Source organism: Lissotriton helveticus, chromosome 2_1 (assembly GCF_964261635.1).
Source record: "Lissotriton helveticus chromosome 2_1, aLisHel1.1, whole genome shotgun sequence".
NCBI lineage: Eukaryota > Metazoa > Chordata > Amphibia > Caudata > Salamandridae > Lissotriton > Lissotriton helveticus.
In genome coordinates, this window is record NC_136059.1 from 146957635 (window position 1) to 146984622 (window position 26988).

General features: G+C 48.3%; 1 protein-coding gene across 1 annotated transcript in view; it reads left to right on the forward strand.

The window, feature by feature from the left end:
• Nucleotides 1–26988, forward strand: part of LOC144820083 (polymeric immunoglobulin receptor-like) — a 234654-nt gene that overhangs the window by 32890 nt on the left and 174776 nt on the right. The window contains exon 2 of the mRNA XM_078677735.1: nt 14912–15244. Coding sequence (XP_078533861.1) covers nt 14912–15244 — 333 coding nt within the window. The remainder of the gene's footprint in view (nt 1–14911; nt 15245–26988) is intronic.

A 26988-nucleotide genomic window follows, 5' to 3' on the forward strand; every position in this document is an offset into this window, starting at 1 on the left:
TTTATTAAACTAGGATATGCCCCGGTTAACAAATCCATCTGTTAGCCTTCAAAAAAGGATAAAAGATGACCACATTTCACATTATGATGTTCAAGTCACGGTCTCAGGGACAACAATTTCTTATGTTTTATTGCTGTGTCGTGTGAGTAGTCTGCTGTGTATCTTTTTTTATAACAAATGTATGGAATTTATAGAAACAGTGAGCATCATTCTGACATTACAATTGTCAAAATCTATGGCAATCACATAGATATCAGCTCACGCAGGAGCCAATCCACTTGCCAAGATAGACCATAATAAGCCCATTATTTCCCCCACACCTTCTCATGTTTTTAGGGGCATCCACAGGCTTCATATATGGGCTTCTCCTGCTGTGCACACCAATCAACACCAGTGCACCAAGCAGATAACGAGAGAGGTGCAGGCTGCCTCCACAATCAGGCTATATCTCGCTTGGCCACTAAACAGACCACACCTATGATGAGTTGCTCCGCCCAGGGGCCTAGCTCGTGGAATTTTGTGGAAGGAATGTGCCAATCCATGGTCAGGGAGGAAGGCCAGTGCAACCAAGTGTATGGCTGAGCTGGTCCAGTGTTGCTAAGGTGCCAGTCTTAATGGGGACAATGTTCCCTTCTCCTCATGGGATTCTGAGGTGGGCAGGGTGGAGGCCCAAAGGGGGTCATAGGAGCTACCTAATTGCTCCGAATTGCTCATACGCCTCTGTGTGCAGAGTCCCCACCCAGACTGATGGCAGGGCTCAACCCATCAAATAGGGCTATTGGGTCCACCACTTTCACCTCTGATGTCACCGGGCCCCAGGGGCCCAAGTGGGTCTCTGACAAGCATGGCGGGCCACTCTCAGGCACCGTTTAGTCGGTGGACATATAATTGCCATCCCCACAGACTTGAGCACCGATACGGTCAGTGATCAGGCTCTGTTCATGAGAGCTCATGCGAGCTTTAGGAAAGGGCCACGATATGCAGGCAAGCACCAACGGGGCCTGCATCTTCTTCACTGCATGGGTCTCCTGACAGGCACAGTGGAGGTCCATGAGGATCACTGGGGGACACTGAACTGCTCTGAAGCCTCCAAGCACGGCCCCCCAACTGGAGAGCAGGTGCGGACAGAGATCCTTCCGAGTAGTTCTGGGCCCGCCACTCTCACTTGTGGAGCAGCGCGAAACAGTTTCAAACTTAGGGCCCATAGGAGTCTCTTTTCTATCAGAGTGTGCCACTCTCGGACATGGCCTCATTGCTGTGCTTAATTTGAGCCAGTAGTTTTCCATGCTCAGCACCGGCATTTAATCATCAACACCAATGCTTTTCATGAGCACCAGTTAAGGATTTAATTTAGACACGAGGAGATTACGTGATTTGCCTAGAATCACGGGATGTTGAGCGAAAGCCAAAACTCGAACCTGGTTACTCAGCTTCGAAGTCGGCAGCGCTGGCCAAGATGCCACATCCTCTCCCCACTTTCCTGGTTAGTAGTTAGTTCTACTTTAAGCGGAGCTAATAGGAGGACTGGGCTGGTGCGAGCTGCCTCCTGACAAGAGCCCTGGCACATTGTTTTAACAATTTAACCACTGGCTCATTGGCATACAGTCATCGTCAACTCCCTGTGGTCCACGGGTGCTTCTATGGGTCGTGGCTGGGCACCACTCATGCAATATGTTGTCACTCTGAAGGCCAGTGAGTGCTGGTGGACATCAAAGGAATTTATCTGAGGGGGGCGGGCGCACTCGAACCGTTCCACAAATGGGTGACATACCCAGTATTCAGTGTGTGATCCCCATATGCCTCCATGGTCAGCTGAGGTTTCTAATGGAGCGGCCATCTTCCTCTGTGGCCGGCTCCACGTCTGTACTTTCTTCTTTCAAATCCAAAGTATCAAGAAATTCATAAAAGCCGGATTTTGTCTCTATTCATGATCAACTGATCTAACTGGCATTCACTGCTCATTCTGTTCTGTATTGAGCTATTGGAATGAGTTTCAATCAGCCCAATTCTTCCATTATTTTAGTCATGGTTTCATTGCAGTGAATTACATGTTTAGCTCATTGTATTCCGGTACGAATTTGTGACTCAATTTTTGCAGCAAGCTTGTGGGTGTTAATGTGCCAAGTATCTCTTACCCTCTGATTTAGTATGACCATTTGATCATTTATTTTGGTCGTGTGTGAATACAGGAAGAAAATAAGATGGTGATCAGACCGGTCATCTGAGTCAATCGAGAAGTGATCTTCTTTTGCAAACAGGAGATTATGGGTGGCTCCTTTTATATGGGTCAATTCTTCACAGAGTTGTGTAAGATTGTTTATGTTGAGGAAGGTGTTCAGTTGAGCTACCTAAGAAATCCAAATGGTCATTCTAGTGTAAATTGAAATCCTCTATGACGATGTTATTCATGGAGAGTAGGGCTTGATTAGATCCATGACCTATTCGATGCAAACTTGGTTGACTCCTCGAAGGTTATACATAATGCACACCTCTAGGGTTAGATACCCTCTGTGAAGCACTTGACTTGAATCCAGTTTGTGTGAATGACTGTCATTCCTTCTCCAATGAGGCTTTCTCAATCTAGACATTTGATCAAGCGGTGGGGGGGCCTTGAAAGTCGATCACCCGTTCGGTGGCTAAAAAGATGTCAATGTTGTAGATGAGGATAGCATCAGCTATCTCTATGCAGTATTTTGCTGCAGATCTGCAGTTATGAAGTATACACCCTAGGTTAGTTTCTATCAGTTTAGCAATATTTGGGGGACTATCCGGCGTAGAGTAGATTGTTTGGATTAGGCCTCATCAATAATTGAGGTAAGTTTGCTTCCTATTACCTTCAATTACTTGGGTATTGGGGAGCCTTTAGCAAGGAAGAACCACATTTTCTGATCTATAATCCTCTAGTAGAGCAACAATGTCACTTTTAGAGAGACAGTTGTGAGTGCTCTTTGGAAGCTGATGTCTAATGCAAGGATGGCAGGGGGCAAGTGGTTGCACAAGATTTGTAGCCCCATGACATGTGAGAGCTGAGGAGATTTTTGATCCTCATAGGGATGGTGTTTTTCATATTGAACATAGTGAGTAAATGACTAACTATGGTTTCTAGTTGGTTCAGGTGTTAATAATAGCTGACTGAAGGTGAGACCGCTTAAAAGGTGAGGCTGCAGGATGCAGCATGGGTGAAATGGATAGCGCAGGGTGGTTTCCCTCTGTGGGGAGCCATGTCTTAGGTTGTTTATTTCTTTGATATGGTTATTACAAAGGTGAACGAGGATCGGCCTGGGGGAGTGGCCCTTTCTACATTCATTGTTTATTCCTAAGAGCACTTGGTTGTCATGATGCTGCTATTCTGTGTAATGGGGGAGATGCCAGAGACTGGAGGAGGTATTCTTAATAGGGATCGATTGGGTTTGCATCCAATATCAGGAGTGATGTCTTGTGGCAGAAGTGTGGCAGGTGCATTTAGAGGCAAGTAGGAGTGTTAGAACCAGGGATGGTAGTAATGAAGTATGGTGTGTTCATTGGCAACTTCAGGGGCTTGGCCATGATAGAAGGGAAGGAATCCCTCCATGGGAATCGGGATGGCCAGTTGTAGATTATCGGTTTGTCTGGAGTTTGATGGTAAAAGGTTAGCAAAGTGAAGATTGAAAGTTCTCAAGTTGTTGTAAAGGGCTTGGGTCATTAGGCTGCCATTGTTATGGACGTAGATCAACATTACTCTTTAAGCGGCCTATTTACAAGTCCATTGCACTGCCGATGTGTCACTTATTTTGATGCACCGGCGACAGAGTGTGCTTACCCATATTTACAAGGTCACGTAAAGTCAACCTGAGGGACTTTTCATGGCCTTGTAAATATGGGCCCCTTTCACATATTACTCTGCTTGAAAGGGGCGTTCCATGGGAGTTACAGTGGATGTTCTCATGCAACATCCATGGAACTTGACGCATTACCAGATTTACAGCGTTTGCAAAAATGGGAATGCATCAGAATCCTACGCCTCCCCTGTAGGAGTGGCTCAACGAGGAGAAATACTTTTATTTCTCCTAGTTTTTTCCTCTTTCTATGTGTGCTGCATTCTGCAACATGTATGGAAAGAGGAAAATGTCATTAATGATTGTTTTTGTGCAGGAAGGTGTCCCTTTCTACACAAAAACAATCATCCCCGCAGTGCAGGCACCCCTGCAAAATGACGCAAGGCTGCCTGCGCTGGCGCATGGGAGCTAATTGTCACCAGCGCCGGGGATGCACTGTGTTGTTGTTAATAGGACGCATCCTTGCGCTTTGAAAGTGAAGCAGCGCGGCGCAGCTACATGGCTTGCATTGTCGCGCTGCGCCATGTTCTTGTAGATGAGGCCCTAAGATTGTCGGATAACAATAACGAGAGTTTGAGCACATAAGGAGTTTCAACGGAGAGTGCCATTACAGTGCTTTCTTTTCATTAAACAAGTTATTCTTGCCCTCTGTCTGTTACAAAACATTATTAATACAGTTGGTAATTGTGTCCTGACAACTTGTGAAGAAGTCCCCAATCTTACTCCCGGACAGGTGTATTGTGGTAGCTTTTTGTTGGAAAACCAGACTTCCACTGGAACATCCTCCGCTCCCCATTTGGTATTTTATTATCCCTTTGTAAAAAATGTATTTGCAGAGTTTTCTATTGCACTTGAAGTGACATCTTTTGGTTATATGTACGGACATTGTGTTTGTTATGTTTCTAAAGGGCTTAGTACAGCAGATTGTCTTTTCTGGGGCGAATAGTGGGTGTTTCAGGGCTGTTTTTACGACTCTAACTTATACAACCGTAACTTGCCAAAATAGATATGGGTATTTGTGAGGAACATTTCATCCCATTGGGAATGTCTCTCTTAACATTTCTGGTAAGTTCCCTTTATGAAATACTTCTCACAGTTGAGCCCCTTATCAAACCAACTCACTGCATGTTGTAACTGCGCCGCTGTATAAGACAGTGATAGGTCAAGCGGTCCCAGGCCTCTTTTGACCATGAGAGCTTCAGAGTGGCCAGTTTAATAGATCTGCAGACCAGAGTGAACAGATGCATGTCTAATAGTTGAGCCCGCATTGGGCACATTGGGGCAGATTTGCAAGCTTCATGCAACACTTTTGTACAGCCGGTGCGTCACTTTTGTGACACAAGCCAGCGTAAAAAATGCAGCAAATTTACAACATGATGCATCTAGGGAGATCCATCACATTGTAAAGCCCTGCATGACATTATACCTGTGTCAGGTATAATGTATGCAGGGTCGGCATTCCCACGCAGAAAAGCCTTGTAACAGTGATGAAGATTTTACTGCGTGACTTTTAGGACGCCACTGCTTCAAAACCTTACGCCGGCTTGAAACAGATGTAAGGAGTGACGCAGTGTGTTGGGAAAAGGCCGCAACACGCATTGCCGGAGTTGCATCGTGCTTGCGACACGACTCCAGCAATGCGTGACTTTGCCGCCTACAGAATTTCTGCCGCATCTGTCAATTCTTGCACCAAAGTGCGCCGTATTGTAAATACGGCACATCTATTGTGGCGCAAGGGATTTTTACGCAGGCGCAGGGAAACTGACACATCCGTAGAAATGCGTCAGTTTCTTGTGAATCTACCCCATAGAATTTTGCAACACGTAGAGGCATCATGGTAAAAAGACCATCTTAGCCGAGATCTTTCCCATAATAGATAATGGCAGTGGTTTACAGAATTCTGCTAAGTGAATGAGCCCTCCAGAAGCCTTCTCATATTGAATGGGTATTGCTCCAGTCTATCATGAGTAACGTTTATTTCCTAAGTCATGGCAGCTTCATGTTTCCAAATATATTCCTGAATCCTAGATCCGATAGGGCACACTCATCTAGTCTTTAAAGGCTCCCAACTAGAAATTAATCTAAGTCTCCATAGTTCGTGAGTAGTTCTGAAACATGTTTGAATCTCTCAAGTTCCTGAGGAAAGAGGTTCTCCTAAATAGACTCAACCTCATCATGCACATACAGGCATCTGGATACCTTAGCTTCTTTCTGTGGTCCTTCTGAAACACATCTGTTCTAGCTGACTCTGGGATGTGCATCGTCACGAAAGTTCACACTCTGTTGACATCTTGCTCATTTTAGATTTGTTAAATAGGCAAACCACACCATTTATCGTGCACCACTCTTCCCTGAAAGGACAGGGTGACAGCCTAGCTGGAAAGAACCAGGAATGTGCCCTGGGATTGCTGGACTGCTGGGTTAAAGGTCATTGCTATTGACACATCAGTCAAAACTGTTCACGATGGCTTTCAGCTGGGCTCAAAAACAAACATCCGGGGCCTCCTTGCTGTAGCGGAGAACGGATCAAATGCTGAACAGAGTTGTAACTTACACATTCAATGAATGAAATTAGCAGCAACTTATCTTATTCTATCTGCAGTATTTCATTTATTTTTATTTATCTTTCATGTTATTATATATATCTGGGTAAATACGTGTTCATCAGAAGGTGTACACACATTTTACAAACAAATCTAATTTAAGAGGGAATCTTTTTTGACATGATAATGAGCATATGAAAAGGGGGGGCCCTCGGCCCCCCCGCACGCATGGCGGCGCGGCGACCGTCTCACCTCCTCTCCCGGGTCCTTCGACGGTGGGGGCGTGCCCTGGGGGCGCGGCCCACCGCCGATTGGCCGGCGCCCCTCCTGACCCGGATTCAATGGACTGGTTCCGGGTCGGGGGGGGCGGGCGTTAGGAGGGGCCACCCGGCCCCTCGGGAATAAGAGGTAGGGAGCGCCCAGGAGACCCCCTTGTCCCTGGACGCTCCCTCGCTGAACGTTGTGCCCCGCGTTCGGGGCTTCTTTGTTTTATTGAATTTTTCCCTTTTGTTTTGCAGGTGGAAAGCGGATCTGGATATTTGCAGCGCGGAGCACCGAGGACTGGAGCCGACAGCGTGAATTTTTCGTTTTGTCTTCCAGAAGGCCAGCAGCGTCGAGCAAGAGCCAGCAGCGTCGAGCAAGAGCCAGCCGCGTCGCGAGATTGACGGCCCAGCCGCGTGGGGTCAGCCGACGGGGAGATCTGCGTCTCCAAGGGACGCGAGGCGGCAGCAGAGGCGGCGGGAACAGAGGCACTTTGCCCAGGCTTGGTTTTAGTTCTAAAGCGGCGCGCACGGCGACCGCATAAGGTATTTGGGGCACGGGCAGGGACAAGCTGTGGACCGGCTATAAGGAGTAGAGCGCGGGTCCGGTTTGCCGTCCACAAGAAGTAGAGCGCGGGTACGGTTTACTGTCCATTGGGGGGAGGAGCGGGGGCCGAGAAGGCTGCATCCGCGAGTGCTCGTAGAGCAATTTTGGTGTGTTTTCTTCCATTGGCAAGCGAAGCAGGGTCGACCAGGGCAGCACCTGGATGGGAGACCCCATTTAAAGCAATCGGTAATAGGAAGAGAAATAATTGCAATTTTTAACAAAAGTGAATGCATTTTCATAAAACGGGCTGCAGAATTCTTTACAATTGTAAGAGAAAGTGAATTGATGTTTATAGATCTTTGGATGCTGCATTGATTTGTATTATTGGAAACTGCTAATGAAGGTGTAGTTGCAAGTAGGTAGGGAATTCACTGTTGGCTATAATTCTGTCCCGGAGGGAATTTGTATTTGTCTATCTCTGAATTAAACGGATTTAGGAGTGCACATCCCAACAGGGTGGTAGGGGGGGAGTGCAAGCCTCCATTATTTTAAAACAAAGGTTTTTTCCCTACAATCTGCCCCCCTCTTTGTTAATACAAGGTGGTAATACGTATCTTTATTTCAGACATTTAACGGCACTACTGGTGCAATCCACTCACAGAGAGGGACGTAAGGACGGTAAACGCACGGCCTGGTGTGATTCGTGATCGCGGACCAATACCACCAGCGGACACGCAGGACTAGTCGGTAAGAGGGGTACGGGGGGCTAGCATTCATAGCTCCTGGTGGCCGCCGGGTGGGTCTACATTAGGTTTACTCACCCCTTACATAAGCGGACAAGCCGCTAGTGTTGCGGTCGCCGTTGCATGGTGCTGAAAGCCCCCTGGTGACCCTCCATCTGAAAGGTACACACAGTTGACCTGTTGGGAACTAAGTAGGCAGCGGGTGTTGTTTGGGGTAAGCGTCATGCCAGGTCCAAGGGGTGGAAAAAGGGGGTCCAACATGGAGGCTATGATGCGGGCTATGATGCGGGAGATGAGCGACATTAAGCAACAGCTAGGACAAATTAAGGAGCGGGAAGCCCGGTTGGAGGACAGAGAGGGCGAGGCACCGGGCCCGTCCGGGAGACCGATCCGCAAGAGGGTGGCACCAGTGCCAAGAGGGGAATTTGTCACCCCGCAAGGGAAACCTAGGTCCAAAAGACCCAAGGAGGCGGTCCCCACCCCAGGCCCAGTGGATCCGTTACCAGCCGCACCGCCCGCGGTGGTCCCACCCCCGCATGTGCCTACACCCATTGCCCCTGTGGTGCCGGTGCCGGCAGGTCAACCAGTAGACGCTGGGTCTGCTCCCGCACCGGTACCCACATTCCCGGGTACAGGCTGGCCTCACCCGGCGCCCGCCCTGCCACCTGTGCCAGGACCATCGGGCATAACCCCAGTGGTACCTGTTGTCCCGGGGGGTACTGTAAATTCAATGCCACCCGAATTCGTATCTCAGTTAACGGCCATGATGCCATGGCTCCAAAAAGGGGGAGCCTTCCCGAATTCTGCAGACCATGCGGCAGAGGCGGCAAGGTTTGTAGAAAAAATCAGATCGGCACCGATCGCCGACAGTGTTGCATTGCCAATTTCTTCTCCCCTTGCAGGTACAAGTGTTCCCCAGCTGGACGGAGTTAAAGGGCAGCCGCCCACGGTGCCCGCACTTGGTAAGGAAGTGGCATTGCCGCTCTTGGGGGACGGTGTGATACCTTCCAGGAGCGAAAATCTAGCTCAGCATGTGTCATTAGCTGTGAAGGAAATGATTTGGGCTGATAAATACGTGTACATTTATTCTTTATTGCTGGATAATAGGGAAATGGAGCAGGCGAAAGCACTGAAAGAGTGGATGCTCCCAAGTGAATGGAGGGCGCAGTGTACTAGATTCAGGGTTGAGGAGAATCTCAATAATTGGATGCAAGCATGGGCCGTTTTCACTGCAATTAAGGCTGAGCGTCCTCCAGATCTGCAGGCTGCATTGGCTTGCTACTCGAGCAGGATTGTGGGGTGGAGTCAACAGTATTCTGGGGAAGCATGGAAGGGTTATGATGTCAATTTTAGGAAGGCATTGGAATTCAATAGATCATTGCCATGGGACTCGGTGGATTCCATGGCTTGGCACAAGCAGTTCTCTGACACTGCACCTCCCCCTCAGTTCGGTGCGGTCAAGGTGTTCACTAGACCGCAGCAGCCCTTTCGGCCCCCCCAAACGAGTGAAATACCTGGGAAATTTAGGGCAGGTGGGCCAGAGAAGAAAGGGGTGTGCTGGGATTTTAATAGGCGCACCTGCACAAGGGCCGCGTGTAAGTTTAGGCATGCATGTTCCTCCTGTGGGCACCCCTCTCATCCAGAAACTGCCTGTAGGTCCAAGCAAGGTAACACAGGACAGAGGGGTAGGGGAAAGCCATTATAAGTCAGACAGATTACGCCCCCCCACTCCAGTGGATGTGGTGGCAATGATTCCATTGTTGAACAGATACCCTGACCACAAAGCGGCCACCCTACTCCAGGAAGGTTTTTCTAAAGGTTTTAGGATCCCGGCCGGGGGATACACAGGCAGTGCGCACTGTAGAAATCAATTATCGGTCAAACACAATCCGGCTGTTGTGGCCGCCAAAATTGACAAGGAGCTTTCCTTAGGCAGGATAACTGGCCCTTTTTCTGCAGTGCCAGTACCCAATTTTGTGTGTTCCCCACTGGGAGTTGTCCCCAAGAAAGAGAAGGGGCAATTCAGATTGATTCATAACCTATCAGCACCAAAGGGGGCGTCACTGAATGATGCCATTGACGAAGGTATCTGTAGTGTTAAGTACGCCTCTTTTGATCAGGCTGTTACCTTATTGCAGGCCACTGGACCCGGGGCGCTGATGGCGAAATCAGACATAGAATCCGCCTTCCGCCTCCTCCCAGTCCACCCGGCGGACCAGCATCTTTTAGGTTTCACCTTTAGGGATAGGTTCTACATGGACAAATGCATGCCTATGGGTTGTTCTATTTCTTGCGCCTACTTTGAGATGTTTAGTTCATTTCTTGAATGGGCCATGAGACAAGTGACGGGCCATCAGAGGGTCATGCATTACTTAGATGATTTCCTCTTCCTCGGTACAGCGGGTTCTCAGGAGTGCGCACTGGCATTGCAGGAATTTTGCGTGCTCATGCGGGCTTTTGGGGTCCCGCTTGCGCCTGGGAAGACGGTGGGCTCGACCACCTGCTTGGAATTTCTGGGCATCGAGATTGACTCAATGGAGAGATGTTTTAGACTACCTAGGGACAAGGTGTGCAAATTCAAGACATCGCTACAGTTATGCCTCCGGAAGGAGAAGGTCACTTTGCAGCAATTACAGGAAGTGGTAGGGCAACTGAATTTCGCGCTAAGAATCATCCCAATGGCTCGCCCCTTTTCTCGCTCCATCGCGCACGCGATGAAGGGGCTGAGGGAAAAGCACCACCGCACGCGCCTATCGTCTGAAATTCGCCAGGATATGCTTATTTGGATGGCATTCCTGGAGGATTTTAACGGTAGGGTGGTCTGGCCCGACCCGCTCATGACATCAGCGGAGTTGGGACTATGGACTGATGCGGCCGGTAGTGTGGGCTTTGGTGCCATCCTAGGGAATAGGTGGGTCGCTCAACAATGGCCAGAGGAATGGAACACATGGGGTTTGCTTAGCAACATTGGCTTCCTGGAACTTTTTCCAATATGGGTGGCACTGATGGTTTGGCCCGAACACCTATGTAACCAATCAGTGGTGTTTTGGTCGGATAACATGACAGTGGTGGAATGTATCAATCAGCAGGGGGCGCGGTGTCCTTTCATACTTCGTCTGATCAAGGAAATTGTTCTGCGGTGCCTTAAACTGAATGCTAATTTTAGAGCCAAACATGTCCCTGGTGTTTTAAACAATGCTGCTGACTCCCTTTCTCGCTTCAAAATGCAGGTTTTCAGGGAACATCTCCCCACAGCAGACCCCTCGCCAGCACACTTCCCAGCAGTACTTTGGCAGATTGGTGCCCCAGATTACAAGACCTCGTGGTCGCTAGCCTAGCCCCCAGGACCAAGACGGCGTACGAAGGGGCGTTTCTGTCTTATTGTTCTTTCTTGGGGCCACAGTGGGAAGTGCTTTGGGCGAAGGAGGATGGGTTTGCAGCCTATTTAGAATGGATGCACAAAGAGGGGCGCTCAGTAGCAGCGGCAACCAGACATAGGGCAGCAGTGTCATTCTTCGCTCAAGCTAGGGGCTTCCGAGATCCCACTAATACCTTTATGATACGCAAGGCTTTAAGGGGATGGCGCCGTATTCAGGGACACCAGAAGGATAAGAGGAAGCCCATGGGGTTGGCCCGGCTAACAGCCTTACTGGGCATGATGGAGATTGTGTGTAACTCGGAGTGGGAAGTGCTTCTGTTTAGGGCGGCATTCTCCCTGGCATTTTATGGGGCACTGAGAATTAGTGAACTTGTGGCAGGATCCAAGTCTGACATACTAGGTGGCTTGCAGAAAGCGGGGGTGACGATAAGGGGTGACACCATGTGGGTGATTATCCAGAAATCAAAGACCGATCAAGAAGCTAGGGGTCACACCATAGTTCTGCAACGGGCCCCCGCCAATCCGTGCTGCCCGGTGAGGCACGTAGAATCACTCATGGGACTATTGGTCGGTTCGGCGGGCAGGGCGTTGCTCTGTCACGCCGACGGGAGCCCCTTGACCAGGTATCAATTCAGGAGAGTGTTCGAAATAGGGGTTACAAAAGCGGGTCTTGATCCTAGAGATTTTGGATCTCATTCCTTCAGGATTGGGGCAGCAACTGAGGCGGTGGCGGGGGGCCGCCCAGTGGAAAGAGTGAAGACAATTGGGAGGTGGTCGTCAGACTGCTATAAACGTTATGTTCGGATTGACATGCTATGATTACTTGTCACTCACGCTTGGTCTCTTTCCGCTCTTTTACAGTTTCTCAGACCTGTTACGCAGGGGAGGAATTTGTCGTCGGGCACCGCCAATATTCATCGGCACGGAGCGGCGAACAGGAAACAACAAAGAACAATGTCTGGATTGTCGGTCATTCGTATGTGAAGCGAGCAGAATGTGTCTTCCTGTCAGGTGACAAGAAGGAAAGGGCGGCACAACTAGGGCTGAATATCACGTTCTTTGGCAGGGGAGGGTTGTGTCTTCACGAGTTCAGGGGATTCTTCCAAGGGCTGTTAGCACGCCAGCGGGCTCCACCGTCAGTGGTGATACTTCACCTTGGGGAGAACGATTTGGCAACACTGGGCAGGCGCATCTTGATTGAGGAGATTATCTCAACAGCGGGTTGGATAGCTAGGACCTGCCCCGGGTGCACACTAGTATGGTCACAACTAATACCTCGACTTCAGTGGCGGGGGGGTCATTCGGTCAGGGCGTTGAATCACTCGGTAAAGAGGATCAACACACGGTTGGATAGGTTGTTTCGAACCCCCGTGTTACAGTCAATACCTCATGGGTGCATCTGGGGTCACAAGTATTACTTGAAGGACGGGGTTCATTTGACAGAAGAGGGTAATGTCCTATGGTCTGACAATATCTGGGCTTGGCTAGAGGGCTGGGATAGGAGGAGTGTGTCCTTAGGCAGGGGCTAGAGGGGGAGGCCAGATCGTCGGTTAACAATACTGGCCTGTGGCGGTAAGGTCATTATCGGTGAGCACATATTTGAGGTCTGAGGTGGCGGGCATCATCCTATGGAGGTTCCCGCCCGGGGGGAGGGGCCTGCGGGCCACTCCCAGTACTCCAGGGGCAAGGTAATATGCAAAGGAGCGCGGGTAGGAGTAGTTCACGCTTTCCTTAGGCTGGTAGCCACCCCGCGCGCGTGGACTCATGACGCCACCGGCGCAGAGTAAGGGCCCTCCTTTAGTGGGTAAATGGAGTTTGGGGCGTAGACCGGGCAATTCCCGGGGTAACACTGCGCATGCGCACTTCTATGGGGGAGGCGCAGCTTGTAGGACCTGACACCGGTAGTGACCCTGCCATATGGCCAGAAATGTACAAAAATCAAGATAGGATGTTTAGTTTAAGCTAGGAACAACTTGTATTAGAGTTTTGTTAAGGTCAGGCTCTCAAACTTGTTGATAACAATTGTATAACTGAATGTCCTGCTGATTTTTGTATTCATTGTTGATTATGCAATTAAACCTTTTTTAATTTCATACTTTAATAAATACGGCCGGGCGACTAGCGCCCGCCTTCCAAAAAGTAAAACACGTCTCGTGTCCACGTTCCTGGGTGTTGGGTGCCGGATTGGGGGGGAGGCGGCAGCTAGTCGCTGACCATGTGAAAAGGGGGGGCCCTCGGCCCCCCCGCACGCATGGCGGCGCGGCGACCGTCTCACCTCCTCTCCCGGGTCCTTCGACGGTGGGGGCGTGCCCTGGGGGCGCGGCCCACCGCCGATTGGCCGGCGCCCCTCCTGACCCGGATTCAATGGACTGGTTCCGGGTCGGGGGGGGCGGGCGTTAGGAGGGGCCACCCGGCCCCTCGGGAATAAGAGGTAGGGAGCGCCCAGGAGACCCCCTTGTCCCTGGACGCTCCCTCGCTGAACGTTGTGCCCCGCGTTCGGGGCTTCTTTGTTTCCCACCCACCATCCCTTGGTACAAAGTTTAAGCAGCGTTATGTCCGGTTTAATGGTAAGTTTCAAAGGTATGGACCGCGGGAGAGAGTAGGCTGTTGTTGTATTTTGTGATCTGTTGTTAGGACTTTTTCCCCTTTGTAGGAAAGTGATGTGTAAAGTGAACTGTACTTGAAGATATGTGTCTTTAGGCCTTTTTTCCCTTTGTAGCTATACGTTGATATTGTAATTTTGAATAACATGTGTGAACCGAATTGTAATTTTATGCCATGTGTCGTTAGGCCTTTTTCCCCTTTAACTATGCGTGGATACTGTTATTTATTAGCCAGTGTAGTTGTCCTTTAGAATTTTTTCCATAGGTCGTCGTATTTATTAGGTATGGGGCATGCGGTAAGGTCATTATCGGTGAGCACATATTTGAGGTCTGAGGGGGCGGGCATCATCCTATGGAGGTTCCCGCCCGGGGGGAGGGGCCTGCGGGCCACTCCCAGTACTCCAGGGGCAAGGTAATATGCAAAGGAGCGCGGGTAGGAGTAGTTCACGCTTTCCTTAGGCTGGTAGCCACCCCGCGCGCGTGGACTCATGACGCCACCGGCGCAGAGTAAGGGCCCTCCTTTAGTGGGTAAATGGAGTTTGGGGCGTAGACCGGGCAATTCCCGGGGTAACACTGCGCATGCGCACTTCTATGGGGGAGGCGCAGCTTGTAGGACCTGACACCGGTAGTGACCCTGCCATATGGCCAGAAATGTACAAAAATCAAGATAGGATGTTTAGTTTAAGCTAGGAACAACTTGTATTAGAGTTTTGTTAAGGTCAGGCTCTCAAACTTGTTGATAACAATTGTATAACTGAATGTCCTGCTGATTTTTGTATTCATTGTTGATTATGCAATTAAACCTTTTTTAATTTCATACTTTAATAAATACGGCCGGGCGACTAGCGCCCGCCTTCCAAAAAGTAAAACACGTCTCGTGTCCACGTTCCTGGGTGTTGGGTGCCGGATTGGGGGGGAGGCGGCAGCTAGTCGCTGACCATGTTATATTGACATGATAATGGCTATACTGAGGGGTCAGGCTGCCCGTGCTCATGTTTTATTGTTTCATTTCTCTTTCCAGCCGGCGGCCAGGCTCTGACCGGTCCAGAAGAGGTCACAGGGACCCTCGGAGGGTCGGTGTCCGTTGAATGCAGCTATGAGGCAGGATGCCGCGATTCGGACAAATATTGGTGCCGAGGAACATCCCGGTTCTGCGACACTGTTATAAAAACATCGGTCTCTGAGCGAGAGGCGAGGAAGGGCCGAGTGACCATCAGGGATTCGCCACAGACCGGGACATTCACGGTGGTCATGGAGGGGCTGCGGCTGGACGACGCCGGGAGCTACCAGTGTGGAATAGACAGAACTGCCGAACTGGATCACATGGTCCCAGTGTCAGTGGGTGTTCTTAGAGGTGAGTTCACGCTCTGCTGGCATTAACAGTTACTCCGCCTCTGAGTGCTGCTAGGGAAAGGGGGCGTATGTATTGGAGCGTGTATCGAGTGCACCAAACTGGGAAGCAACAGCACAGAAAAAGATTTGCGAGACCCCATTGACTGAAACAAGCAGTAAATGGGAAAAATCAGCGTTCTAAAGGCATTGCGGGAAAGGTGGCGGTGGGGAGGGGGGAGGAGGGAAGGGTACATTTCGCCGGACCCCAGTTCAAGTAGCCTAGAAGATATTTTGGTCTGGATCTGTGATTTGGCCGACCCGGGGATATTTGCTGAATTTGTCCTGTTGTCATTTTCTGACACCAGCAAATAATTCAGGCAAATTAAACGCTACTATTGGTCTTGCCGCCCATTTAAGCAGCCCTTTAAACCTTGTCTGAGGGCTGCCATTAAAACCTATGTGCACTTTTAAACGGCCAATTCAATTTCGCAAAATAAACCTTTTGCCAAGCGTAGAACACCCTTTTAAAACATAAAAGTCACCTTTGGGTAGGCTCTAGGCACCCCATGGGGCAGGGTGCATTCTATTTAAAAAGTTGGTTGTGCACTCTAAAGTACATTTGTTTTTCACCACTGTGATGCCTGTATGTTTGGTGTCTAAAGAATTGTAATTTGAAAAACTCTTCCATGGTAAAGTCGGATTTTAAATCACAATTCTGAAATTACCACTTTTAGAAAGTTGCCATTTGCTTGCCCTAAACATTTGGTGCCTGTAACCTATTGCCTTAGTCACATGACTGTGTATTTGGAAGTTGGCCTTAGTGTATTCCTACTACACAGTCACACAATAGAGCTATTGGGTGTTGGCATGATGGGCCATCCTGGCAGGATGAAGAGGAGGGGGGGGTAGATGGAGCTGTGGACAGTCACTCTTGCACTTCACACATACTGTGTCAGCTCACAAAGAACTTCACACTAGCCTTTTGTGAGCTCAAACATCATGAGACCTGGGCAGGGAAGCAGGAAATTCAAGACACTTCTCTGGGAAGAAACTCCTGAATTTTCTTCCACTTCAAAGCTGGCACAAGGTATTAAATTAGGACTGTGAGAAGTTAGCCTGGCATACGATGTCCACTAGTTCTTGTGGGCACCGTGCACCAGTCTAATTGACATTATTGATGGTGGTTGTAAAGTCAACCTTATAGAAAGCTATTCTAGTGGTAGCATGGACCAGCAGTCATCAGGCTAAGACTTGAGCATGTGAAGCAGGTTGTTTTACCAATTATAATCCCTTGAATACCAAATGAAAGGACACCACACAAGGTATATATCAAATATATATGTATTTATTCTAAACACAACCCCTCTGCACTCTTTATGAGGTCAGAGGTAAAAGTACATCACAAGTTACTTAATTAGCATATGATAAGGTGCACCAATACAGTTAGGCCCTAGGGGCCTCACAAACCATATACTAAAATAGTGGTGGTAGAACAACCAGGTCTGGTAGGAAGTAGGCCTAGGGCGTAGGGAATCGCTGGGGCTACACTAAACAACCAAAGGTTAGGCAATAGGAGGCCCACGGGAGATGCATGCAGTGTCTAAACACAGCCGCGAGTTACCACTGACTTTCTATGGGAAACGAAGAAGTTACAAAGTTACTGTTTAAGGGCACTTCCGGATGGACTACGACAAAACCCTTTAAGACTAGGACACTTCGAGAGTCAAGACCCACGGGAGCACCGGAGTACTTGTGTTACCTTACCCAGGGAAGCCGGGTGCATATGTGCCTTTTGGTGTCGGGTTTCGTTGTCGTTTTCTATGGAGATCTGCAAAGAAGTGCTGCAGGCGACCAGAGGAAAAGTGTCCGTGTGGATCCAAGGGTGGATCAGAGATCTGAAGAGCCTGAAAGCAGAGGGGACAGAGTCTGGGTCACTAGCCATTGACCAGGAAGGTACCAGGAAGAAACCAGGCGATGTCGCGTTGATCTCAGGTGAAGAGATGAAGCTTGTCTTTGCAGCCACGAGGTCCAGGAGGTGTCGATGATGACCAGGAGCTGGATTCGAGCTGTCCCACAAAGGATCTAGTTGACTGCGGTGTAAGTATCCGGATTGGACCCAACAAGCCTTGGCAAACGCAATCCACGCAGGAAATGAAGATTGATTTTGGGGCAGACCAGCAAAGTCTGTGGCACTTCTCCTTTGTAGGAAAGCTGAAGCAAAATTGGAGCAACCAGGAAAACAAGTTAAATTCAAGATGGCATCTTCAGGGGGCTCACTATCTAACAGGCAAAGAACTGGGAAGACGCGTCAAGCTTAAATGCAAAGGCGGGGCCCACGGGACACTCCCCAAGTGTGGGGGCCTGGGCTTTGGTGCAAATGGTGCTCGGGGCTAATGCTTCTTGTACCCCAATGCACAACTTACTGAGGCTTCAGAAAAGGAGTGCAGGTAGCAAAATGCAGGATGTCAAAGATGTCCGGTCCACGTCTCTCGTGTCTGCCACCGGTCTCAGCTTTGCTCTGGATGTGGATCGAGGTCAAAGAAGTCTGCAAGTCTAGTTCTTGTGTCACAGAGTCTTCGGGTTCCAACTGGAGATTTGAAACTGCAGACCAGCAAAGTTGCTGTTGGTGCCTGTTTGCACAGGGTGGTCACTCCTTGACCACAAGGGAGATGTCTTCCATCTTCCAGTCAGAATGGAATGTCGAAGGTCCAAGATATGTCTTTCAAAGATTCATCCCAGATAATCTAAAGTCGTAGGGACACCGCTCTTATACTTATACTAAGGTTAGGGGCTGGACTACCTGGCTAGGTCCCTCCTATGGGTGGACCTGGGAAGGGGGTGGTTACACCCCTTTCCCTTTGCACAGTTTCGCATCAGAGTGGGGCTGGAGTGCCCCAGCAACTGGTTTGAATTGGGCTATGCATGGAGCACCTTGTGTGCCCCAGGCAGGGTCTGGAAAAGCATCTGCTGATGCAACCCTTCCTGCCCCAAAACACAAAACCCTGTCTGGGGAGGTGCTGGCACCTCCCTGGACAGGAAACGTATTGTCCTAGCCCTCCCCTGCCGGAGTTTTATCCAGCAGCAGGAGGTCAAACTCGTGTCTGTGGCAGCAGCATCCATTTTGTGATGCTGAGGCTCTGTTTAACTTTAACCGGGTAAACCAGTAACTCCATGTCTCCCTCCTGTAGAAGGGTGGAATGCTACCCCTGCCACCAGGACTGGTCGGGTGGGGTAATATTCCAAAGTGTTTTACACCTTACACGACATGTTTTGGTAAAGCAAACCAAAGTTAGCATTAACCGCGAGCATTATAAGCACTTAAGAGTATATGGTATGGCTATATCATAGAACAGCTATAAGGAGATGGTTCCGAAAGCTGCAGAGGGGCTCAGCTCATGCTAGGGCACCCTCTCACATAAAACGAAGCACTCTGCCTCCAGGATTGTCGAGGCCTACCATAGGAGTGACTTATAGGTGCATATGTGTCTATATATATAGGTAGATATGGGTATACTATATCTAAGTAAGGTGTGATTACACCACCTTACCCAGGCTGTACGAACAGACCTGTGGTGTCAGTTTGGAAGGCAAACCAGGGGCACAATACATGCTGCAGCTCCTGGTAGGCCTAAGGTGCTCCTACGCCCTGGGTACTGAGGGTACACTATACAGGGGCTCACAAGGGTGACCCGGTAACCAATATGGTATGTACCTAAAGTACATGGTATCAATTTAGAGAGCAAACAGCTGGGCTGTGGGTCTGATTAGCAGGGCCACAGCCAGTCTAAAGTTAAAAAAAAACAGAAAATCACAGAAAAAAGTGGGGGTGACCATAGGAAGCAGACCCTACTCTCCTACAAGGACTCTCAGACCCACTCTTAAGTTCACTTCAAGACCTGTAGAGGACTCTTAGAGCACTGCCCTTCTGCCTTTGGCCTGCTGTGTACTTCGGAGGGCTGCCATGCTGCACCAAGTGGACTGTCTTGCTGCCCAAAGCCTGCCCAGTGTTATCAGCGGGCTTCTCTGCTGCTTGAGACCTGCTCCACTGCTTGAACCTAGGACTTCCAAAGTGAATCCAGGGACTAGTTGGCTGTCCTTTTGAGCAGAGCCTCGGAGACCGAAAAGGCTCCAACCACCTTGAACTCGCACCTGAGCCTGAGGGAGTCCTGACCCTCAAAGTGGTGCCCTTCATCCCTGGGCCCTTGGAAGTGGTGCTAAAGGTTCCCAGATTTCTCAAATCCAAAACTTGTTACTTAGAAAACTTTCTTCCAAAATGTGCTCTGAGAACAGAGAGGAGACCGGACATACAACAAATCCTGCTCAGCTGCTCCTCACAGAAGGAGTATCCGGCATTGTGGAGCCCTTGTTGGCTACAGCCTGCAGCTTCATCCAGCTGGAGACTTTCAACTTTTAAATAAGAGGATAGGTACAAATGAAATCTTCAGTGCTACTTTGTCTAGCAGCTCCCTGGCAATCAACGCCTCCTCCTTGAACACCGCCAGCTACCTTGCCTCGTAAAATGTTATCTTCCCAAGAAAGTTTATTCCAAAATGTCTTCTATGTCAGAATGTAAGAGGAGACCAGGCCCAATCCACACTGTATATCTGAACCGCAGTCATCCATAACTTTTTACTTTGCCCTTGTCTTGTGTGACTAGATGTCTTCAGTTGGAGCTTAGATCTTTGAGACGCTATTATGTTTTTTATTTTGAAACTTCATAACTCCAGTCTACTGATTGTATTCTCCATCTGATTTAGGTTTGTGTTTGAAAATGTAGGTGGTATTACTGGGTGCAGAAGTGCAAGTGGCAAAACAGGGCACAGTACTCCCATACACAGTCATTCTAGATGGTAGAACACCAGGACGTTCAAGCATGGCAAGAACAGTGCCCCCTCGGGATACCGTTCCAGCTAATCTATAACTCCCAGATGTCCTTCATCACCACTGGAAACCTGGCAATTAAAAACAGGCTTCCATGCACTGTTTCCCTAATTTATCTTACATTTCTTTATACAGCAATAAGGCACCAAGAGTGGCACCAAGTGAGTAGCAAAACATAAAAAACATCCCCTAATTCAATCAATAACACAAAATGCATGCAGCTACTTAAGTGTTTAAAAAACATACCATATTTCTATAATTATACAAAACTATGCACCAGAGCTGCTACACACATAATCCAACCACTGTGATAGAAGCCAGCTGTGAATTGAATATATGCATAATCAATATTGGGTTGGTTAACACAACAACAGGGTCGATTACTGGTGATATTGCACAACATGACGGGAATGAGGCAGATCATCTGAGTGTTTTGTCGGCATTGTGCCTACTGACATGGGCTTCTGCTGGAGCTTTAACACAAACACAAACCTAGAGGTCCAGTAAAAAATACATAGGGCTAGAGCGCATGCTAATACAAATCTCCAGATATACTAAGTCTACATCAGGTTTCTTGACAATACCATTCAGGTGCAAATGAATACCGAGCAGGCAATATATCCAGGGTCTGGTGGGAACCTTTTGATATCATAATCAGACATGCCAGTGAATTCAGTTATATGCCCTTACAAAATAGGTATTCAGCCACATTTAATAATACCTGAGTAAAATGAGTCTACTTCAGTATTATAAATCTAACAATTGATTTTTCTTGACAAGAGTGTGACTTGACTAAGGACAGCACCACTCTCCAGAACTGCATGACCCTTGGGGAAACCAAAATAAATAAGGGTAAGCAACAAGCATGCATATGTAGGTAAGTTCGAAATACAGATTCCTAATTATCGCTTTTTACAGAATTGGTAATTAGAAATCGGTATTTCCGATGTACGTAATAATTTGGTAAATATTACCAATCGGTAAAAATCTGTAAATATTTACCAAATCCGCAATACCGATCGGTTTTTCCGAATCGGTAAATACCGAATCAGAAAATATTACCGAATCGGTAAATACTGAATCGGAAATTCAAATGCACAGCAATTGAGGAATCAGCCAATTCTGTGCAACCACCACCCCTCCAAACCTGAAAGTGGCTTCTGGAGAGGCTGGGAATGCAGAGGAGAGAAACAGTGCCACTGCCTGAACTTACTCTGAAAATCTTTCACAATGGCCAGCCAGGACACAGAAGGAGGGGAAAGGAAGAGAAAACTCAAATTCAGTCAGGAGGAATTGCAGGTCCTTGTGGAGGAGGTTGTTAAGCAGCACACCAAGCTTTTTGGGAAGCAGTCCCTGCAAGTAGCAGAATCGGAAAAACGCAAAATCTGGCTTGGAATCCAGTCCCAGGTGAGTGCCATTGTAGTGACCCCCCGGGACATTGATGTGCTCAAGAAGCGGTGGTATGACATCTGGATCATCACCAAGAGGAAGATGGCTGAACACAAAAAACAAGCCAGCTAGACGGGAGGAGGAAGGAACAGGGCACCTGCCCTCACTGAACTTGAGAGGCTTGTGGAGTCCACGATAGAGCCAGAGAGCGTCTGTGGGATTGGGGATGCAAACAGCTCTGCCAGAGCTGCTTCAAAACAAGGTAAGAAGCATGCACAGCATTGTGCCCCCCTTCCCCTATCCCAAATCCCCAATTGGGCTATGTGAATCCCACTCCAGTACAGGTTTTACTTCAGACCAGCAATGCATTATGGGAGAAGTAGTCAGTGAAAGCCCTATCATGACAGGAATAGCACTGAACAACAAGGCATGTGACACGCATCAGCAATAAGCAGGCAGAGGACAATGAGATATTGTTTCAGAAATGTATTTTAAATGTTGCAATGTAGAGCTGCAGGTACACTGAGCTAATGTACAATTTCTGTCCACAGGCGAGACCTCACGCAGGACTGCGCAGGACAAGGAAGAGAGGGCACCCCAGAAGGACACCACAGAGAAGGCCAGTACAAGTGCAGGCCACACAACACCACCACACCCAGCAACACCACCACAGCCAGCCTCACAACCACAGCAGCCAGCCTCACCAACACAGCCAGCCTCACCAACATCAACACCACCTGCAGTGGTGAGACCTAGAAGGCGTGCTGTTGCCAGACTGCTGGAGTTTGAGTCCTTCTCTGAAGACTCGATGGGGGGGGACTCCTACTGTGCCACTGGTTGTATGACATCACAAAGCATGCTTTTACCACGCATGCCATTACAACGCAGTTTTTACAACGCAAGTCATTACAACGACTTGCGTTGGGGGGCGTTGGAAGTGGAATAGTTTAATTTTCTATTCCAACTCCAGTCCCCGTGGATAGTAGGGAAGGTGTTGGATAGAAAATTAAGCTATTCCCTATCCTACAGCGCCCGCCAGCGCAAGTCGTTGTAATGACTTGCGCTGTAATGGTTGCGTTGTAATGGTAGTGCGGGGTAAAAGTTGCGTTGTAAAGGATGTTCCCGATGCCACTGGATGTCAGCAATGCTGGTTTGGTGGCCACGACTGAGGAAGCACACACAGGTGCCCGACGCTGCCGCAGGGCTCGTGTGACAAGTCCACCTCCATAGGATGAGAGCCATGGTATCTTTGGCGGGCTGGAAGTAACCATAGTCATGGTGCAGCGCCTACAAGGAAAGGAAATACTCTCAGTCCAACGACAAATGAGGCGCTTCAATGATAACATGACCAACATTGACAAGGGCATCAACTCAATGGCAGAAGGAATGAAGGAGATGACAGCGGGCATGCGGGACATGTCCCAGTCTGTGATGCTGTTGTGCAGCAAAATGGATGACGACAGAGTAACAAGGCGCAGGGAGAGGCAGAAAATGGGGCAACATACGAGGGCAGTAAACCGGCTGGCAACTGCCACTTCTCTACCATGCAGGCGCTCTGTGGCCATGCAGGAGGGACTGGCGCACTGCAGCCCTGATGTGTCTCGGGGGCTGGTAAAGGTCACCACTGCTCTGGAAGTGCTGCTTACGAGTCACTCTGCCACCACTGGTGCTGTCGAAGTTGCGGACAGTGAAGACACAACCAGTCGGAGCAGCCTTACCCCCATGTAACAGACACCAGGAGGAGCAGCAGACAGCATGGGGCTGCCACTGGTACCACAGCCAGTGAGCAAAGTCAGTCAATGCCATCCAGCACTGTTGTGCGTGGGCGTAGACGGTGATGCAGCTCACACTTTCTGGACAGAATTGAGTGGAGTAACCCATTACTTCCTACTATGGATGTGACAAATTGGAGGATTTTGTTGTGGCATAGTGCCCAGAAATTGAACTACGTCATTACATACAACAACTGTCTGTGTCTCCTTACTTACTTAAAAATAGTTGCACGTGATCTCTTCCCATGTCTGTCTCCCATCTGTTGCTGGTGGTACTCCTGCTGCGTTGGGCTCTGGCTGTGCAAATTCATCATCAAGGTCCTCATAATCAGTTAATTCCACTTCTGTACCTTTCTTAGTGGCAAGGTTGTGCAGCATTGCACAAGTTGCAATGATTTTGCAGCAGATGATGGGTGTGTACTGACGTGCACCTCCGCTTTTGTGGAGGTAGCGGAACCTGCTTTTCAATAGTCCAAAGGTGCGCTCCACAACGTTGCGAGTTGATTTGTGTGCCACATTGTATCGTCTCTCACTCGGGGTTGCTGGGTTCAGGTAGGGAGTGAGGATAAATGACTGCACGGCATATGCACTATCGCCTAGGTGAGAATAAGATTGCCATTAGTCACATATACCAATACACATTCATCTGCAGTAAGTATAAGGGAGTGTCACAATGATTTACCTAGCAGGTATCCTTCTCCAAATTCTCCAGCAGCCAGGTGTGTGTAGATCCCACTGTTCTGGAAGATGTATGACTCATGGGTGCTCCCAGGAAATTTGGCCACGATGTCAGTGATTATGTTGCCAGCATCGCAGATTACCTGCACATTTATGGAGTGGGTGGACTTTCTGTTCCTGTAAATATACTCAGTGACTGCTGGTGGGCAGATTGGAATGTGTGTGCCATCAATACAGCCTATGACATGCGGGAACTGTGCCATCTGGTAAAAGTCTGTCTTGGTTTTCAGCAGTTCCGCTTGTGTGTGTGGGAAGCTGATGCAGTGATGCATTCTCTGCATCATGGCATACAGGAACTTTCTGAAGAAACGGGTCAGGCAACTCTGAGACACCCTGCCTACCGCAGCTATCACCCCCTGGTAACTGCCAGATGCGAGGAGAAGTAGGTTACAGAGCACCTGCACGTGTGGTGGTATGGCGTGCGCCCTTGGTGTTGGGTGCTCAAGGAGTGGGTGCAGGTCCCTTATCGGGCCCAAGATGGTGTCGGGGTGTAGCCTGTACCTTTCATGGATTTTGCTATATCATAGGATGGTAGTGATGGTTTAGATGAGTCGCACATCAAATTCTCCCAAAAGTACAGAAATGGTATGTTCCCAATTAAGGATATGCGAATATTACAGTGCCACTCAAGTTAAGGAAGTCATCCCACTACCAAGGATGTCAGATTAACAGGTAAAAGTACCTGTTGTTGATTATCTTACAGAAACAGATTATACCTCAGCACTCTAAGATTTAGGTTTGTGCAATTTTGCAATTGAATTAATACATATATGTCTGATAGCCAAAATATTCATACAGCAAAAGTTTTGCTCATATGTGAAACAACGTCATACTCATTACTCCAAAGAGAGAGAAGAGATCATCTTAAGATTTGAACACGTTTCATTTTTGTTTAAATTTCCAAATTCTGTGGGTCCTAGTCCGCCACCCACATTCAAAGGCTTACCCGGGCGCTAGTCACTGCGGTTCATCTTTCGCAAGGACATACCAAAGTCCTTGTTTGCTAACTTAGAGTGCCGAGGTATAATCTGTTTCTGTAAAATACCTTTCATAGATCTCAGCCTCAGTCTGTTGGAAGAGTGTGATTCGCTGTCTGTAAATGCGCTCCTCCCATCCCCAGATCCTCACTCCTGCTGCCTATAGACATAGCGGCCTTGCAATCCCATAGTAAGCCGCCATAGTGATCACACTGTTGCATTTTGGGATTGCTTATATACCATGTGGCTGATTACCACCTGCTTTCAGTCAGTGTTAATTACCAACACTAAAATTCCGAATTTCATGAAATTCGGTATTACCGAATTTACCTACATCTCTTTTCTAGTTTTTATCGCTTCCTATTTACCGAGTCGGTAAATAAGGAATCGGTATTTCCGATTCGGTAATTTTGGATTCTGAAATGATGAATTGGTATTTACCGATTCATATTTACTGAATCCTTATTTTTGGACTCCTACATCTCAATAGCCTATATACCGGTCAGTAACGGGAAATTTACCGAATTTTGGCCGTTATCAACCGGTATTTAGCTACCTACACATGGCCCTTAATCACTAAGCATGTCTTCGACATGAGAAAAATGTAAATATGGACTGCATATTAAGAAATTGTAGTATCCCATTCGAGTAAAATCACAATATTTATTTATAAATGAAAAATCCTTGAAAACATCTTAGTAAATACTCCAACAAATGGAGATCACATACTAACAATAAAGTTACACCATCATCGCTTATTCTAAGGGAGGTGTACCCTTCTCAGTAACAAAGAAACCCTGGTCCCAATACAATTATGGGCTAGGGAATCATCACAAGTCCTGACTAAATTTAGCCCCGTGACGCGCTGACGCAGACCGGCCGCCCCCACCCGGAAGCAGGACTCCATGGTGTTTACTTAACTGCCTCGCTGCCCTGAGTGGACATCTTCAGGGTCCAGCGGAGGGTCGCTGTAGGTATACCACGGGTGCCGAGCGTCGAGGGCGTGAGTACTTCAAGCAGAAACTGTTCCGCACTTCCTTTGAGCTAAGTACCGATCTGAGTCGCACAATTGCCTGTTCTTACTTCATTTCATTTTTTGACAAACTGCAGGGTGTGCCAATTACGCCTCCACCCCCCTCCTGTGACCCATGGTGTGAAATTTACACACTATCAAAGTGAGAAATTACCCTTGTTTTAACTGTCAGCATGATTGTTTATCGCGCCGACATTTTAGGTTGATAGCGTTTTTACTCACAACTCCTTGTAAATAGCACGCGTTGTACATAGCACGTATAGCACTTAGCACAAGTTACTTATAACGATCTTTTCGCTGGGGACCTAGGTGGTGTTAACTATACCGTTATCTAACCACAGGATGTCTCCGATACCACCAACTGGAGCACACTGGACTGCTATAAGGCAACCATCAATACAACTGATTGTTTGTTCTGTCTTTATGTTTGTCCTCGTCTTTTCATTTCCCAACAGGTGCAGAAACCAAAATTGGAAGCCTCCTAAACCAGGAGTTATTAGAAAGACAGCTTTTCTTTCTAATTTTTTGCACTTTTTTCACGATTAATTTTCACTCTCACGTCCCTAGGTAAGGGTGGACCTTAGCGAGTCCATACCGCCAGGGTTTATTTACACCAAGTCCTGAAGAATGCCAGGTAAATTTACACCGTTTCGTGGCTGAAACATGTCGACTGACTTAGGAAACTACCACTAAATTAATTGTGGACGTATTTCCTACACATCATTTTTATCTCTAAGTCCTTAGTGATCCTAATAAATTAATTTTGATACACTACAGACTTTATTTTTAACTTCACAACACTCACTTATGATTCTTTGCACAGCACTGTCCTTACCCACCAACCCGCTCCGCAGTAGATCTGGCGTCGCAGCACACAGAGGGGATGCTAGATCCCCTCTGTGGGGCCCGATGATGAAGCATGTCATCACTAGGTGGTGAGTGAGGGCTTTCTTTCAAAATATAACGCCTTAAGTGA